At 44.1% G+C, this 19579-nt stretch overlaps 1 protein-coding gene across 1 annotated transcript in view; it reads left to right on the top strand.

Annotated features, from left to right (window-relative positions):
- The window catches only part of ANTXR1 (ANTXR cell adhesion molecule 1), a 336918-nt gene that overhangs the window by 225196 nt on the left and 92143 nt on the right, over positions 1–19579 (top strand). Inside the window, exons 15-16 of the mRNA XM_075346171.1 lie at positions 12988–13083; positions 14881–15048. Of these exons, the coding sequence (XP_075202286.1) occupies positions 12988–13083; positions 14881–15048 (264 nt within the window). The remainder of the gene's footprint in view (positions 1–12987; positions 13084–14880; positions 15049–19579) is intronic.

The following is a 19579-nucleotide window of genomic DNA, read 5'->3' as shown; positions in this document are numbered from 1 at the left end:
CTAGTGGGACAATACAGAAGTCCAACAGCCACGTTTAGGATGCCATTAAGTTCACTCAGTGTTTGCTAGTATAATGGCTTAGTAACAATGAGTTTGAGTGTGCAATGCAGGCAGACGTGCTGCAAATATTTTTGCACTAGTGGGACAATACAGAAGTCCAGCAGCCACGTTTATGATGCCACTAAGTTCACTCAGTGTTTGCTAGTATAATGGCTTAGTAACAATGAGTTTGAGTGTGCAATGCAGGTAGACGTGCTGCAAATATCTTTGCACTAGTGGGACAATACAGAAGTCCAACAGCCACGTTTATGATGCCACTAAGTTCACTCAGTGTTTGCTAGTATAATGGCTTAGTAATAATGAGTTTGAGTGTGCAATGCAGGTAGACGTGCCGCAAATATCTTTGCACTAGTGGGACAATACAGAAGTCCAACAGCCACTTTTATGATGCCACTAAGTTCACTCAGTGTTTGCTAGTATAATGGCTTAGTAACAATGAGTTTCAGTGTGCAATGCAGGTAGACGTGCTGCAAATATCTTTGCACTAGTGGGACGATACAGAAGTCCAACAGCCACGTTTATGATGCCACTAAGTTCACTCAGTGTTTGCTAGTATAATGGCTTAGTAATAATGAGTTTGAGTGTGCAATGCAGGTAGACGTGCTGCAAATATCTTTGCACTAGTGGGACAATACAGAAGTCCAACAGCCACGTTTAGGATGCCACTAATTTCACTCAGTGTTTGCTAGTATAATGGCTTAGTAACAATGAGTTTGAGTGTGCAATGCAGGCAGATGTGCTGCAAACTTCTTTGCACTAGTGGGACAATACAGAAGTCCAACAGCCACTTTTATGATGCCACTAAGTTCACTCATTGTTTGCTAGTATAATGGCTTAGTAACAATGAGTTTCAGTGTGCAATGCAGGCAGACGTGCTGGAAATATCTTTGCACTAGTGGGACTATACAGAAGTCAAACAGCCACTTTAATGATGCCACGAAGTTCACTCAGTGTTTACTAGTATAATGGCTTAGTAATAATGAGTTTGAGTGTGCAATGCAGGTAGACGTGCTGCAAATATCTTTGCACTAGTGGGACAATACAGAAGTCCAACAGCCACTTTTATGATGCCACTAAGTTCACTCAGTTCAGTATTTGCTAGTATAATGGCTTAGTAACAATGAGTTTCAGTGTGCAATGCAGGCAGACGTGCTGGAAATATCTTTGCACTAGTGGGACTATACAGAAGTCCAACAGCCACTTTAATGATGCCACGAAGTTCACTCAGTGTTTACTAGTATAATGGCTTAGTAGCAATGAGTTTGAGTGTGCAATGCAGGTAGACGTGCTGCAAATATCTTTGCACTAGTGGGACAATACAGAAGTCCAACAGCCACATTTAGTATGCCACTAAGTTCACTCAGTGTTTGCTAGTATAATGGCTTAGTAATAATGAGTTTGAGTGTGCAATGCAGGTAGACGTGCCGCAAATATCTTTGCACTAGTGGGACAATACAGAAGTCCAACAGCCACTTTTATGATGCCACTAAGTTCACTCAGTGTTTGCTAGTATAATGGCTTAGTAACAATGAGTTTCAGTGTGCAATGCAGGTAGACGTGCTGCAAATATCTTTGCACTAGTGGGACAATACAGAAGTCCAACAGCCACTTTTATGATGCCACTAAGTTCACTCAGTGTTTGCTAGTATAATGGCTTAGTAACAATGAGTTTCAGTGTGCAATGCAGGTAGACGTGCTGCAAATATCTTTGCACTAGTGGGACAATACAGAAGTCCAACAGCCACGTTTATGATGCCACTAAGTTCACTCAGTGTTTGCTAGTATAATGGCTTAGTAATAATGAGTTTCAGTGTGCAATGCAGGCAGACGTGCTGCAAATATCTTTGCACTAGTGGGACAATACAGAAGTCCAACAGCCACGTTTAGGATGCCACTAAGTTCACTCAGTGTTTGCTAGTATAATGGCTTAGTAACAATGAGTTTGAGTGTGCAATGCAGGCAGATGTGCTGCAAATATCTTTGCACTAGTGGGACAATACAGAAGTCCAACAGCCACTTTTATGATGCCACTAAGTTCACTCAGTGTTTGCTAGTATAATGGCTTAGTAACAATGAGTTTCAGTGTGCAATGCAGGCAGACGTGCTGGAAATATCTTTGCACTAGTGGGACTATACAGAAGTCCAACAGCCACTTTAATGATGCCACTAAGTTCACTCAGTGTTTACTAGTATAATGGCTTAGTAACAATGAGTTTGAGTGTGCAATGCAGGCAGACGTGCTGCAAATATCTTTGCACTAGTGGGACAATACAGAAGTCCAACAGCCACGTTTATGATGCCACTAAGTTCACTCAGTGTTTGCTAGTATAATGGCTTAGTAGCAATGAGTTTGAGTGTGCAATGCAGGTAGACGTGCTGCAAATATCTTTGCACTAGTGGGACAATACAGAAGTCCAACAGCCACATTTAGGATGCCACTAAGTTCACTCAGTGTTTGCTAGTATAATGGCTTAGTAACAATGAGTTTGAGTGTGCAATGCAGGCAGACGTGCTGCAAATATCTTTGCACTAGTGGGACAATACAGAAGTCCAACAGCCACGTTTAGGATGCCACTAAGTTCACTCAGTGTTTGCTAGCATAATCGCTTAGTAAGAATGAGTTTGAGTGTGCAATGCAGGTAGACGTGCTGCAAATATCTTTGCACTAGTGGGACAATACAGAAGTCCAACAGCCACGTTTATGATGCCACTAAGTTCACTCAGTGTTTGCTAGTATAATGGCTTAGTAATAATGAGTTTGAGTGTGCAATGCAGGTAGACGTGCTGCAAATATCTTTGCACTAGTGGGACAATACAGAAGTCCAACAGCCATGTTTATGATGCCACTAAGTTCACTCAGTGTTTGCTAGTATAATGGCTTAGTTACAATGAGTTGGAGTGTGCAATGCTGGTAGACGTGCTGTAAATATCTTTGCACTAGTGGGACAATACAAAAGTCCAACAGCCACTTTTATGATGCCACTAAGTTCACTCAGTGTTTGCTAGTATAATGGCTTAGTTACAATGAGTTGGAGTGTGCAATGCTGGTAGACGTGCTGCAAATTTCGTTGCACTAGTGGGACAATACAGAAGTCCAACAGCCACGTTTAGGATGCCATTAAGTTCACTCAGTGTTTGCTAGTATAATGGCTTAGTAACAATGAGTTTGAGTGTGCAATGCAGGCAGACGTGCTGCAAATATTTTTGCACTAGTGGGACAATACAGAAGTCCAGCAGCCACGTTTATGATGCCACTAAGTTCACTCAGTGTTTGCTAGTATAATGGCTTAGTAACAATGAGTTTGAGTGTGCAATGCAGGTAGACGTGCTGCAAATATCTTTGCACTAGTGGGACAATACAGAAGTCCAACAGCCACGTTTATGATGCCACTAAGTTCACTCAGTGTTTGCTAGTATAATGGCTTAGTAATAATGAGTTTGAGTGTGCAATGCAGGTAGACGTGCCGCAAATATCTTTGCACTAGTGGGACAATACAGAAGTCCAACAGCCACTTTTATGATGCCACTAAGTTCACTCAGTGTTTGCTAGTATAATGGCTTAGTAACAATGAGTTTCAGTGTGCAATGCAGGTAGACGTGCTGCAAATATCTTTGCACTAGTGGGACGATACAGAAGTCCAACAACCACGTTTATGATGCCACTAAGTTCACTCAGTGTTTGCTAGTATAATGGCTTAGTAATAATGAGTTTGAGTGTGCAATGCAGGTAGACGTGCTGCAAATATCTTTGCACTAGTGGGACAATACAGAAGTCCAACAGCCACGTTTAGGATGCCACTAATTTCACTCAGTGTTTGCTAGTATAATGGCTTAGTAACAATGAGTTTGAGTGTGCAATGCAGGCAGATGTGCTGCAAATATCTTTGCACTAGTGGGACAATACAGAAGTCCAACAGCCACTTTTATGATGCCACTAAGTTCACTCATTGTTTGCTAGTATAATGGCTTAGTAACAATGAGTTTCAGTGTGCAATGCAGGCAGACGTGCTGGAAATATCTTTGCACTAGTGGGACTATACAGAAGTCCAACAGCCACTTTAATGATGCCACGAAGTTCACTCAGTGTTTACTAGTATAATGGCTTAGTAATAATGAGTTTGAGTGTGCAATGCAGGCAGACGTGCTGCAAATATCTTTGCACTAGTGGGACAATACAGAAGTCCAACAGCCACATTTAGGATGCCACTAAGTTCACTCAGTGTTTGCTAGCATAATCGCTTAGTAAGAATGAGTTTGAGTGTGCAATGCAGGTAGACGTGCCGCAAATATCTTTGCACTAGTGGGACAATACAGAAGTCCAACAGCCACGTTTATGATGCCACTAAGTTCACTCAGTGTTTGCTAGTATAATGGCTTAGTAATAATGAGTTTGAGTGTGCAATGCAGGTAGACGTGCTGCAAATATCTTTGCACTAGTGGGACAATACAGAAGTCCAACAGCCACTTTTATGATGCCACTAAGTTCACTCAGTGTTTACTAGTATAATGGCTTAGTAACAATGAGTTTGAGTGTGCAATGCAGGTAGACGTGCTGCAAATTTCTTTGCACTAGTGGGACAATACAGAAGTCCAACAGCCACGTTTAGGATGCCATTAAGTTCACTCAGTGTTTGCTAGTATAATGGCTTAGTAACAATGAGTTTGAGTGTGCAATGCAGGCAGACGTGCTGCAAATATCTTTGCACTAGTGGGACAATACAGAAGTCCAACAGCCACGTTTATGATGCCACTAAGTTCACTCAGTGTTTGCTAGTATAATGGCTTAGTAACAATGAGTTTGAGTGTGCAATGCAGGTAGACGTGCTGCAAATATCTTTGCACTAGTGTGACAATACAGAAGTCCTACAGCCACATTTAGGATGCCACTAAGTTCACTCAGTGTTTGCTAGTATAATGGCTTAGTAACAATGAGTTTGAGTGTGCAATGCAGGCAGACGTGCTGCAAATATCTCTGCACTAGTGGGACAATACAGAAGTCCAACAGCCACGTTTAGGATGCCACTAAGTTCACTCAGTGTTTGCTAGTATAATGGCTTAGTAACAATGAGTTTGAGTGTGCAATGCAGGTAGACGTGCTGCAAATTTCTTTGCACTAGTGGGACTATACAGAAGTCCAACAGCCACTTTTATGATGCCACTAAGTTCACTCAGTGTTTGCTAGTATAATGGCTTAGTAACAATGAGTTTCAGTGTGCAATGCAGGTAGACGTGCTGCAAATATCTTTGCACTAGTGGGACGATACAGAAGTCCAACAGCCACGTTTATGATGCCACTAAGTTCACTCAGTGTTTGCTAGTATAATGGCTTAGTAATAATGAGTTTGAGTGTGCAATGCAGGTAGACGTGCTGAAAATATCTTTGCACTAGTGGGACGATACAGAAGTCCAACAGCCACGTTTATGATGCCACTAAGTTCACTCAGTGTTTGCTAGTATAATGGCTTAGTAATAATGAGTTTGAGTGTGCAATGCAGGTAGACGTGCTGCAAATATCTTTGCACTAGTGGGACAATACAGAAGTCCAACAGCCACGTTTAGGATGCCACTAAGTTCACTCAGTGTTTGCTAGTATAATGGCTTAGTAACAATGAGTTTGAGTGTGCAATGCAGGCAGATGTGCTGCAAATATCTTTGCACTAGTGGGACAATACAGAAGTCCAACAGCCACTTTTATGATGCCACTAAGTTCACTCAGTGTTTGCTAGTATAATGGCTTAGTAACAATGTGTTTCAGTGTGCAATGCAGGCAGACGTGCTGGAAATATCTTTGCACTAGTGGGACTATACAGAAGTCCAACAGCCACTTTAATGATGCCACTAAGTTCACTCAGTGTTTACTAGTATAATGGCTTAGTAGCAATGAGTTTGAGTGTGCAATGCAGGTAGACGTGCTGCAAATATCTTTGCACTAGTGGGACAATACAGAAGTCCAACAGCCACATTTAGGATGCCACTAAGTTCACTCAGTGTTTGCTAGTATAATGGCTTAGTAACAATGAGTTTGAGTGTGCAATGCAGGCAGACGTGCTGCAAATATCTTTGCACTAGTGGGACAATACAGAAGTCCAACAGTCACGTTTAGGATGCCACTAAGTTCACTCAGTGTTTGCTAGTATAATGGCTTAGTAACAATGAGTTTGAGTGTGCAATGCAGGCAGACGTGCTGCAAATATCTTTGCACTTGTGGGACGATATAGAAGTCCAACAGCCACGTTTAGGATGCCACTAAGTTCACTCAGTGTTTGCTAGTATAATGGCTTAGTAACAATGAGTTTGAGTGTGCAATGCAGGTAGACGTGCTGCAAATATCTTTGCACTAGTGGGACAATACAGAAGTCCAACAGCCACGTTTATGATGCCACTAATTTCACTCAGTGTTTGCTAGTATAATGGCTTAGTAACAATGAGTTTGAGTGTGCAATGCAGGCAGACGTGCTGCAAATATCTTTGCACTAGTGGCACAATACAGAAGTCCAACAGCCACGTTTAGGATGCCACTAAGTTCACTCAGTGTTTGCTAGTATAATAGCTTAGTAACAATGAGTTTGAGTGTGCAATGCAGGCACTAGTGGGACAATACAGAAGTCCAACAGCCACTTTTATGATGCCACTAAGTTCACTCCGTGTTTGCTAGTATAATGGCTTAGTAACAATGAGTTTGAGTGTGCAATGCAGGTAGACGTGCTGCAAATATCTTTGCATCAGTGGGACAATACAGAAGTCCAACAGCCACGTTTAGGATGCCACTAAGTTCACTCAGTGTTTGCTAGTATAATGGCTTAGTAACAATTAGTTTGAGTGTGCAATGCAGGCAGACGTGCTGCAAATATCTTTGCACTAGTGGGACAATACAGAAGTCCAACAGCCACGTTTAGGATGCCACTAAGTTCACTCAGTGTTTGCTAGTATAATGGCTTAGTAACAATTAGTTTGAGTGTGCAAAGGGCAGGAGGGTGCAGTGGCAGGGTTGTGGGTCTCTGGGTAGAGGAAAGGAAGCCTGCCTTTCTAACCCTCCTAATGGGGAAATGCAGTGAGGAAATCCCTGACCTTAGCTACACAGACGCTGTCATCTTGTGTAGCTGTTAAACTCTGTTTTCACGGACCTGTCACCTATGGCTCTGACCCTGCCGGTACTAGCCCTTAAAAGGACTGATAGAAAGTGCTATCCCTATTCTGAACAGCGCTGTGTATAGAGCGTATACAGCAGTATCGGAGATAGGCGCTGCGCCAGTGGTGACTGACACCAAGGACGCAGAAGAGATAATGGCGTCCGGACGGGCAGATACTCGTTTTTATAATGCAGGGACATGTGACATGGACATCCTATCACAGATGCCGTTGCTTCTCTGGCTAAAAGTCCACTTAGCTGTGTGTGTGTCTGGGATTGGCTGACATGCTAGCCCGCCCCACTACACGCGCGCGCTTAGGGAAGGTAGACAAGGAAAAAAAAAAAATGGCGATCGCCATTATCCATACAGCAGTGGTCTGAATGCGCTGTTCCCGCACACTATACACTGAAATTTCATAATAGTGTGAGTCACAGAGGGACTTACACTATTACAGCGGAAAGCCAGCTAGTAATTAGCTTGTCTTTTTGCTGCTAGAACCGTTCTCGAACGTATCTAGAACTATCGAGCCTTAGCAAAAAGCTCGAGTTCTAGTTCTATCTAGAACAGCCCCCAAAATCACTCGAGCCGCGAACTGGAGAACCTCGAACCGCGAACTGCGCTTAACTCTAGTGCTAATGTCGCGCCCTGAGGCAGCCGAGCTGCTCGGATCCGGGCGGTCTGTGGCTCGAGGGGTCCCGGACCCGGGGGCACCGTCAACCAGTTTTTAAATGAAATGGTTTTGCGTCCCCTGCCACCAGGCTAGGGGGTGGAGCTTTCTCCTGTGTCTTGTTTCCAGAGCCTGGACGCTTTAAATAGGGTCATCTCCAGTGAACTTACGCCGGCTATAAACTAAGTTTGGCTCTGCTGTGATTTTTGGTCTCTGTAAGTGTTTGATGTTGATCCGTCTCCCCTGTGCTCTCTCCCTCTGTCTGTGTTCCATCCCCTGGTTCTCCGTCTGTTTCCCCGGACATTCCTTTGTTCCTTCCCTGCCCTCTTCTTGTCCTCTCCCTCTCCTACCTCCCCTCCTCGGTTTGCTTCCCCCAGTACTAACCTTGGCCTGACCCCGACCATTCTCCTGCTCGTCCCTCCGATCTTCATCTGCTCCTCACGGCATCTGACCCGGCCTGTCTTACCATCCTCCGCACACCTAGTGGCACCTGCTCCCGCTGCTGGTGCTATAAGGTATTGCACCAGCACACTCTGTGCTTCAGCTCCCCGGCTGGTTCTGCACAGTACAGTTTCTACCAATCAGGACTCTAGCTCACTCTGCTGGTGTCTTGACACCCCAGCTATGGGAAAAAGTGCTCCTGTGCCTTCCAATTAAAACATTAATTTTATTGTATCGGTAAAACCAATATAAGTAGCATGACATGATCAGATAGCAGAAATAAAACATTAAAAACCAACATGTTTCGGTTACACCTTATTTATGGGGTGCGGCATGCTACTTCTCTAACCACAATTTGCCATTAGGCAATTAGAGGTACCCTAACTAAAGATCAATAAAATATAACTTTTATTTCATAAATTAAATGGCAATTATTTAAAATGTCATGTGCACTGGATAGATGACGTAGCGCTTGACCCAGAGCTAAGACGCGTATGGCTGAAAGAACGTACGTAGTTCAGGCAAGTAACTGCTATTACTATTGGATATATGGTGTGACAATTCTGTCTTTGGGGGTTATTATGACGAATGGGAATTACTCTAATGTAAGTGAAGGAATTGAGGTCCTATGGCTCTTTAGGTTAACTCAGTGATGGCGGTTCAATGACTGATGTTGTTCTATTCTTGACTAACGATGGAGAGATTGGATGACCTTTAGGTCGGTGTCAGATGTCCGTGTTTATTCAGGTACCAGTCACACGCATGCTTATGGTCATACATGTGTCACACGTGTGTCATATGTGTGTCATACGTGTGTCACACATGTGACAACCGTGTTTGTATACATGTGACAGGTACTGGAGAAAACACGGGTCTGTGAAAAGATTTTCCATATTTACCTGCTGTCTCCAGCTCTGCTGCCTCGCGCTGATGACCGCCGCTCATTATATTCATCGATTATTCACTGCACTCAGAACCTGGGAGCCGGAGCATCGTGGGGACAGGTGAGCATTCTGCAAGCACAGTGATATCCAGGAGGTCATTGGAGTTCCCAATGAACTCTGATGACATCCTGATGACCCCCACGACACCCGCGCTACAGCTTCACGGGTTCATCAGAGTTCATTGGGAACTGTGATGAATCCCTGATGCTGTCCCCACGATACTCTGGCTTCCAGGTTCTCACTACACACACACACACTCATTCTGTTGTATTCACCCAGCGATGCGGTCCCCGGCACTGAAGTCCCCAGCGCTGCTCTGGCTTCCAGCTCCACAGGGCACTGAATATTCAGTGAGTATAATTACAAGCGATAAGGAGCGGGAGGCAGCAGAGCCAGAGACAGCATCGCTGGATACAGGTAAATCTAGAAAAACTTTTTATTAAAACGACCCGTGTTTTCTCCAGTATGTGTCACACTGATGTCACACGGATCACATCAGTGTGCGATCCGTGTGACACCCGTGCTGCCGGAGAAAAAACAGACATGCCTGCATGTGTGCTTGCGAGCTCGTGATAGGGCACACGGTCCGTGGGAAAACAGCAAATAATAACATGGGTACGTGTGGCATCTGTGTTAAAAACGGATGTCACACGTACCTGAAACACGGACGTCTGAAACCAGCCTTAATGACATCAAAACCAAGCCTTTATAAGCTTCAACTCGTCTCTTCTCGGCTCACTTTAGCCTAAGTCCCTGATGAAGCCAGTAATGGCGAAACATGTCGGGCAGGCTAATAGCTGGGAATTTCAACTAGCAGTTATAGGGATAGGGAGTGACAATATATGGGAATGAGTTAATCAGTTAGCCCGTGGCCAGCTGATACCCTATATCATATGAAGGACTCATACTATTACTTCCCATCCCTTTCTGTCATTTTAAATGATTGCCATTTAATGTATGAAATAAAAGATATTTTTTATTGATCTTTAGTTAGGGTACCTCTAATCGTGTTTATAGTTAATTTAACCCTACACTGGTCGGGGAATATTTTGTGGTGTTTTATGGCATGCTACTTCTCTAACGCACTCTAATTATTTTTGTGAAGCGTGTACTCTACATCAAACCTCACATATAATACCGAAATCCTAATGAAAGTTTGCTTTAGCCCCTTATAATAAATCAGATTGTGCAAGAGCTGCTAGAGTAGAATTTACAGGGATCTTTTCCATTCAGGGCTTTAAAGGTTATTTATTACAGTAATGGAACGGACCCATGAGGATTTTAAAGCATATCGATTTTCTTTTGCTCCACTTATTTATTTGCTGGGTTTTTCATAGAAAATTATCCAAATCTACATAATATTGTGAAATGTTAAGTGCAACAACTGAGCCACGTATATTATATTTCAGCATCATTCATAATCCTAGGTGAATGTTCAGCCTTTACAATCTTGTGCTAATTAATGTTTTAGCCCATATTGGTAGCAGTTTGAGCTTCATTTTCTCATACAAAGTTACAAAACCTCAGGGTATGCATGGATTTAAAACTTAGCATTATGGCTGCCTGTAGCCTTCACTAAAAGAAAGGTTTTCTTGGTACATAAAAAATTATTTCAATCTTTTTGTAAATACATATCGACTTTGACAGAGAAAGGGTCTGGCTTCTCAATTCAAAAGCCAAGCTGGACATTTCAGTTGAAAATCAGGGCACTTTTTAGGCCTGAAGTATATCACAGTAAGTTGCTGTCACGGCCTGTCAAGGAGGTGTCATGGCCAGCTGACAATCCAGTGGCAGAGAATGCTAGAAAATCCTAGAGATTGGCAGCACGTGTTATCTGACAGTTCCATGTTTCTGCAGCTGTGGACTCTATGATGCTGGGAAACTGTCAGTTTTTTTCTCAGTTGCCAGCCTCTGATGTCCTTTCTTAACCTCACCCTGGGTTGGCTTGGATGAGGTTTATAATTTTTCCTGGCTGTGGTCTGCAGGGGTCGTCTCCTCTTCATGTTCCAGAGACTTCTGTGGTAGCTGCTCCTCAGATAAGTGTTTGACTTTTGCTATCTACCTGGGCTCAGGTGGTAGCATTCATGTTTCTCCTGTATTGTTTCCTTTTGTCTTCCTTAAGTGTTAGTTGTGTTGACAAGCGCTCATACCTGCCATCCTTAATTAGGGCCCAAATGAGGGTTGCCTAGGGTCAGGTATCCAGCTAGGCGACAGGTGCTGAGCTTGTATTGTATCGGTGAGAGCAATGATGGTGAGCTGCAGGTTATTGTCATGGGTCACCACTTCCCCCTTTGCCCTTTCCCATTGTATTGTACTATACGGTAGGTATAGCTTCTATCCTCTGCCGTGACAGTTGTGTAACTTAATAATTAATGAACTTATAATATTTTTTTTAACTTTCTAATTGAGCTTAATAATATTCTCTAAATACGTAACTTGTACCCTTATCCCATTTTATACCCCCTCTGATGATCACAGCAGCTTCTCTTTCACATTAGTTCTGATACTTTCAGAAAACTCTCTTCTTCACATGTGTCGGCATCAAACTAAAGGGACTGACTGATTTAATTAATCTGCCAAATCAGTCCACTTCTCTGTCTCTTAATCAGCCCTAAAAGATCATAAATGTGTTTTGTACAATATGTAGGCAATTTTACTACAGACTTTGCCATAAAGCTTGAAAAACATTAGAAAAAAATACATGTTAAAAATGTAAAAAAAAAAAGTCCGCAAAATTGCTTGGGAAAAATGCTATGAAAAAGTGTGAAGGAACCTTAAGGGACACTTTGCACACTACGACATCGCAAGCCGATGCTTGCAATGCCGAACGCGATAGTCTACGCCCCCGTCGCAGCTGCGATATCATGGTAATAGCTGGTGTAGCGAACATTATCGCTACGCCAGCTTCACATGCACTCACCTGCCCTGCGATGTCGCTCTGGTCGGCGACCCGCCTCCTTATTAAGGGGGCGGGTCGTGCGGCGTCATAGCGACGTCACACGGCAGGCGGCCAATAGAAGCGGAGGGGCGGAGATGAGTGGGACGTAAACATCCCGCCCACCTCCTTCCTTCGCATAGCTGGCGTGAGCCGCAGGACGCAGGTAGGAGATGTTCCTCACTCCTGCGGCTTCACACACAGCGATGTGTGCTGCCGCAGGAACGAGGAACAACATCGTAACATCGGTCATTTCCAAATTATGGAAATGACCGACGCTACACCGATGATACCATTACGACGATTTTGCGCTCGTTAATCGGATCAAAAAGGCTTTACACACTATGATATCGCCTGCGACGCCGGATGTGCTTCACTTTCAATTTGACCCCACCGACATCGCACCTGCGATGTCATAGTGTGCAAAGTGCCCCTTCGTGTTCTTTTCTTCCACTGACTTTTTCTAGGCAAAGCCAAATCAGGAAAAGGTGACCTCTTTCTTGAAGCAGCTTCACTATTGGCTTTGCCATCGTTTTTCGCTGCTGCTCCGCCACCGGCGTCTTTACCCTGTCCTTTCTACTATAGTGATGAATGAGCATGCCACTTCCTTTAACCACTTCACAGATTCTGAATTCTGAAGCAATTAAAAAAAAGTCACATAACATGAAATGTGCACAGCATTGTTGTTTTACATTGCTGTGCACCATGGTCACTTTTTGTGCCTATTTTTCAGGCAGGTTCCAGGCAGTATCTGCCCAAAAAAGACATTGTGTGCACATACGGTACCTTAACTCTCATTCTTCATTGCAGGAGGAAGAGGATGATGGCTTGCCCAAAAAGAAGTGGCCTACAGTGGATGCATCTTACTATGGAGGTCGAGGAGTTGGAGGAATCAAAAGAATGGAGGTATTATATCTTTTGTTCTGTCATTATATAATTTCTGTACATCTGCGTATGACCAGGAGATATAAAGCTGTAACTATCTTATACTAAACTCTGTACTGGAACCAGGGTCATTTTTATCTATACTTTTTATATTTCATCTGTACTAATAATGTATACTTGTAAAGCAACATAAAAGTAAACAGATTAGATTGATGTCTTAGCAATGTCACTTTCCCATAAATATTCTCATGAACTGAACTCCACAGACTATCCTGGCACCAAAGTAAGGGAGGTTTCTACAAATGTGAATTAGGGAGTCCGGGCAAGGGTGTCTCACTGCACTTTGATATTTCTTGACCCATGGGATTTTTCTAGGTAACATCTGAGAATTCTTCTGTCTTTGAAAAACTCCCGTTCTTTAATATTCTCAACTTCAAATTAGAGAATCCACCCATACTAACCAATGCTTTCTGAAAATCTTGACTTTTTTGTTAAGCAAAGCCATGAGAATGTGTAGTGGGAAATGTTCCACTTACCACATATACTTATAAAGGTAACTTCTGTCTTTAGTGTTGGGAATCTTATTTTCCTATGTCAGACTCGGGCACTAATGCTAATTTTATAGAAACCAATTATATATTCTAAGTTTTTATATCATGAGTGGAACCCTACATTCTTCTAGGAGAGCATGTATACTCTAACCCTCAGTACTTCAAACCAACCATGCTACCCACTAAGCAACCATGGTGTCCCCTCTCCAGTTATACTGTGATACTGTGAACATGGACAAAACAGAATTAATTATCTTTCCTCCTCCTCACTCAACCCCCCACCTAACATATCCATCAATGTCAATGGCTGCTCACTTTCCCCAGTCCCACGTGCTCGCTGCCTGGGAGTAACTCTAGATTCTGCTCTCTCTTTCAAGCCACATATCCTATCCCTCTCCACCTTCTGCCACCTCCAACTCAAAAACATTTCCCAGATCTGTGTATTCCTTTCCCAAGAAGCTGCAAACACCCTAGTGCATGCCCTTATTATCTCCCACCTGGATTATTGCAACCTCCTGCTCTGTGGCTTCCCTTCTAAAAGTCTTACACCCCTACCATCTATTCTAAACTATGCTGCCCGACTAATCCACCTGTGCCCCGCTACTCCCCGACCTCTCCTCTCTGCCAATCCCTTCACTAGCTTACCATTTCCCAATGACTCCAGTTCAAAACCCTAACCATGACCTACAAAGCCATCCACAACCTGTCTCCTCCCTACATCTGTGACCTAGTCTCCCGGTACTTACCTGCACGTAACCTTCGATCCTCACAAGATCTCCTTCTCTATTCCCCTCTCATCTCCTCTTCCCACCATCGCATCCAAGATTTCTCACGTACCTCCCCCATACTCTGGAATGCTCTGCCACAACATATCAGACTCTCGCCTACCTTGACAAGCTTCAACAGGAACCTGAAGACCCACCTTTTCCAAAAAGCCTACAACATGCTGTAACCCTCAGTCTGATACAGCACAGCATGACCAGCTCTACCCTCACCTACTGTATCCTCACCCATCCCTTGTAGACTGTGAGCCCTCGCGGGCAGGGACCTCCATCCTCCTGGACCTGTCTGTGTCTTGTATTGTTTATGATTATTGTTCTTGTCCATTTTTTGTATACCCCTTTCACATGTAAAGCGCCATGTAATAAATGGCGCTATAATAATAAATAATCATAATAATACTCCACTATTAAAGATTGTACTAAATTTATGAACCCAAGTTTTAGTGTCTTTGTTATTTGCTGAAACTTTTTATCTTATCTATTAGGTGCGTTGGGGTGAGAGGGGTTCTACAGAAGAAGGAGCCAAGTTAGAAAAAGCCAAAAATGCTAAAGTGAAGATGCCAGAGCAGGAGTATGAGTTTCCATCTCCAAAGATTCTCAACATCAACTATGGGAGGTCAAGTTCTTCCCGGAAGTGGTATTCCCCTATTAAGGTAGGATCAATGAACCAAAAATCAGGACACATGTCCATATGAAAAATCTACATTCTATATGGATTTGCAAATATATATATACAGGGAACAATATTTTTGACTGTATAATTAGGTATGCTGTTGAGTACGGGTGTGATATAATCAGTGTTCTTTCATCAGCCACTTCTGAGGCATCTATGTCTTAGGTCCCCTTCACATGTCCATACAAAAAACAAATGTTTTGCATGGTCCATTGCATAGGTGCGTATGTCTGTCCATGTATGTTCCATGTGCTGTTCGTGTGCTATCATTGTGATATCCGGATAAACATGGACAGCACAAACTTGTATACTTACCTGTCTCTGGTGCTGCTTTCTCCAGCGCTGCTGTCACACTTGCTTATGGGTTTGTGCTGAGTGTAGTGAATATTCATGAGCATAATGAGTGGGCCTAGAAGCAAATGTGACAGCAGCACTGCAGACTGGAGGCAGATAAGTATAAAAATACATTTATTTCTCAGTGACATGTGTTTCCTCCGATGACATGTGTTTCCTCCGGTATGTGTCACACAGATCACATCAGTGTGCGGTCCGTGTGACATCCGTGCTGCCTGCAGAACACAAACATCGCCGTGTGAAGCACACAGACACGTATGTGCTCCACACAGACACACGGTCCAAGTCAAAACATTGACGTGTGTGCATACCCATTGATTTTAATAGGTCTACGTGTGTCTGTGTCTCCGGTACAAGTGAAAACGAACATCACACGTACCGGAGACACGGATGTGTGAAGGAGGCCTTACAAAGAAGTGTCCGCCATTTTTCATAGATTCCGTCGTGGTGATTTATGAAGTTGATGACCCGATAGTGAAATTAGACCTCCAGTATATAAAGAAGATAAGGAGAGGCATGTGGATGACATAGGAGATGGCATTCTCATCAATCAATGTGTTTCTTAATAACATTTCAGCACGTAGTTTGTATGGTCTGAACTTTCCAAATAGTGCTAGAGTTTTCAAAAATGTATTCTTAGACATACAAGATCTAAAGCCCACTTTACACGTTGCAATTAGTTGTACAATCGCATTTGCGATGTGACACGCCCAGGTTGCATACGGGATCTATGAGATTTCACGTTGGTCGTTCATTTGCTGTCACACGAGCGTTAGTAGTCTATGTTAAATTGGTCAATTTTGTGTGCGATCCTTTAGATCATGTGTTCCGTGACATATGCATTGGGCACCTTTTTTTTTTTTTTTTATTGACTTGCCAAGCGTGTGTAATGTGTAGGGATACGTTTTTACTATGTCATCTGCCATTCAGCTCTGCTACATGGCCGCTAACAGCAGACACAGACAGCCATGTAGCAGAGCCGAATGGCAGATGCCAGCAAACACAGACAGAGCCGCACTGTCAGAATGAACTCGGGTGAACTTCACCCGACTTCATTATCATGCTGCGGCTCTGTCTGTGTCGCGCCCTGATTAGCGGTCACCAGTGAAGGACTCACCGGTGACCGCTAATCTCCTAAGTTACTGAAGTTAGCAGCCCTCTCTCATACTCACCGATCCCCGATCTCCGGCATGCACGGCATTCACACTGCTCCGGCGGCTTTTACTGTTTTGAAAAAGCCGGCCGCCCATTAAACAATCTGGTATTCCCTGCTTTCCCCGCCCACCGGCGCCTATGATTGGTTAAAGTGAGACACGCCCCCCACGCTGAGTGACAGGTGTCACTGCACCCAATCACAGCAGCCGGTGGGCGTGTCTATACTGTGTATTGAAATAAATAATTAAATAATTAAAAAAACCGGCGTGCGGTTCCCCCCAATTTTAAAACCAGCCAGATAAAGCCATACGGCTGAAGGCTGGTATTCTCAGGATGGGGAGCTCCACGTTATGGGGAGCCCCCCAGCCTAACAATATCAGCCAACAGCCACCCAGAATTGCCGCATACATTATATGCGACAGTTCTGGGACTGTACCCGGCTCTTCCCGATTTGCCCTGGTGCGTTGTCAAATCGGGGTAATAAGGAGTTATTGGCAGCCCATAGCTGCCAATAAGTCCTAGATTAATCATGTCAGGCGTCTATGAGACACCTTCCATGATTAATCTGTAAGTGACAGTAAAAAAACACACACACCCGAAAAAATCCTTTATTAGAAATAAAAAACACAAACACATTCCCTCATTACCAATTTATTAACCCCCGACAAACCCTCCATGTCCGGCGTACTCCACAGTCCTCCAGCGTCGCGTCCAGCTCTGCTGCATGGAGGTGACAGGAGCAGCAGAAGACACCGCCGCTCCGGTCACCTCCACGCAGGTAATGAAGACAGCCGAGCGATCAGCTGCTGTCAGTGAGGTTACCCGCTGTCACTGGAGCCAGCGGTGGCCGCGGGTAACCTCAGTGACAGATCAGCTGATCGCGCGGCTGTCTTCATTACCTGCGTGGAGGTGACCGGAGCGGCGGTGTCTTCTGCTGCTCCTATCACCTCCATGCAGCAGAGCTGGACGCGACGCTGGAGGACTGTGGAGTACGCCGGACATGGAGGGTTTGTCGGGGGTTAATAAATTGGTAATGAGGGAATGTGTTTGTGTTTTTTATTTCTAATAAAGGATTTTTTCATGTGTGTGTGTTTTTTTACTGTCACTTACAGATTAATCATGGAAGGTGTCTCATAGACGCCTGACATGATTAATCTAGGACTTATTGGCAGCTATGGGCTGCCAATAACTCCTTATTACCCCGATTTGACAACGCACCAGGGCAAATCGGGAAGAGCCGGGTACAGTCCCAGAACTGTCGCATATAATGTATGCGGCAATTCTGGGCGGCTGTTGGCTGATATTGTTAGGCTGGGGGGCTCCCCATAACGTGGAGCTCCCCATCCTGAGAATACCAGCCTTCAGCCGTATGGCTTTATCTGGCTGGTTTTAAAATTGGGGGGAACCGCACGCCGTTTTTTTTAATTATTTAATTATTTATTTCAATACACAGTATAGACACGCCCACCGGCTGCTGTGATTGGGTGCAGTGTGACACCTGTCACTCAGCGTGGGGGGCGTGTCTCACTTTAACCAATCATAGGCGCCGGTGGGCGGGGAAAGCAGGGAATACGAAATTGTTTAATGGGCGGCCGGCTTTTTCAAAACAGTAAAAGCCGCCGGAGCAGTGTGAATGCCGTGCAGCGTCGGGGATCGGGGATCGGTGAGTATATGAGAGAGGGGGATAGACTGACATGGACAGAGAGTGAGGGACAGAGATAGTGACCGACTGACAGAGATTAGTGAATGACAGACATTGTGAGGCGCTTCAGAACGCAGCTTTTCAGCTGCGCTCTGAAGCGGACCTTTTTTAAGCTGCGGTGCAGAGCGCACACCTGCGCACATAGCATCAGACACCGAAATCGTATGAGGGATGTCACACGTTACAATTCACTAGGTTCGTGCAACAAAACGCTCAATTCTAGAGAATGATACGATGTGTTTGCGATCAACGGTTTTGCGTTCAATCCTGATCGCACGTAGGTGTCACACGCAGATACCTCACAAACGATGCCGGATGTGCGTCACTTACAACTTGACCCCAACGACGGATTGTGAGATATATTAAAGCGTGTGTAGCGGGCTTAAGAGATACAACTTTAAAAATACATTTTCAGCCAAAAAGCATGGTGACAACCATTTAAAAAAGGAGAAACCTTGTAACTATCACAAAAAAAGGCTTACTGGAGGTCATTAAGAGGTTACTGGAATGATATCATATACTTTACTCAATCTGATAAAACTCCTGTGTATAAATGTAACTGGAATCTACTAAACACTCAAACTGCTGGGCATGAGTTTCATGCAAATGATATAAAAATGGTTCTCAAATTATTTCTTTGTGCCCAAAATAAATCTTACACCTCATGTTTGGCAAAAGAAACCAGAGTGAGACCATGGCGAAAGGAAATGTTCACAGATATTTTTGGACATGCTTGAAAATTTTCTTGAGGCCAGAAAGCGAGGTCACAAGCGTCTAAACATTGCTGGTCTACGTGGTTTCTTGGTGCACACCCGACATGTTCTCCTGGAGGAGCACTCAGTGGAGCTGAGAAAACATTACAATAGTGTTCAGTGACCATTCTACAAAGTGTCCTGTCATTACAAGCTCACTAATGAAATGGAATTAAATGTGTACAAGTAATAATATGAAAGGTTACATCATGGTGCCTCCATCTCTAGAAACCCCTAATCATCCACCATCTTAACCTCCCACATCTTCCCACCAATAACGCAGCTCCCCACAACAGGTATATCTAGAAGGTACTGATTCTCTAGCTGGTCCATTGCTTTTTGGTGAAAAGGTACAAAAAAATTTCCATCAAAAGTTGTAAACTGTCTCTAGTGCTGCGTACTGGTATTCACCCTTCAAGTCAATGTGTCGCGGGCGGAGGAGGGGACGCTGCGCTCTCCCACTGCTCGGGTCCGGCCGCGGCTGCTGCTGCTCGGTGGTGGCTCGAGCGGTGGGCCGGATCCCGGGGACTCGAGCGGCGCTCCTCGCC

Source organism: Anomaloglossus baeobatrachus, chromosome 4, assembly GCF_048569485.1.
Source record: "Anomaloglossus baeobatrachus isolate aAnoBae1 chromosome 4, aAnoBae1.hap1, whole genome shotgun sequence".
Classification (NCBI taxonomy): Eukaryota; Metazoa; Chordata; class Amphibia; order Anura; family Aromobatidae; genus Anomaloglossus; species Anomaloglossus baeobatrachus.
Note: the sequence above shows the minus strand (reverse complement) of the source record. Positions and strands in the feature narration are given on the sequence as shown.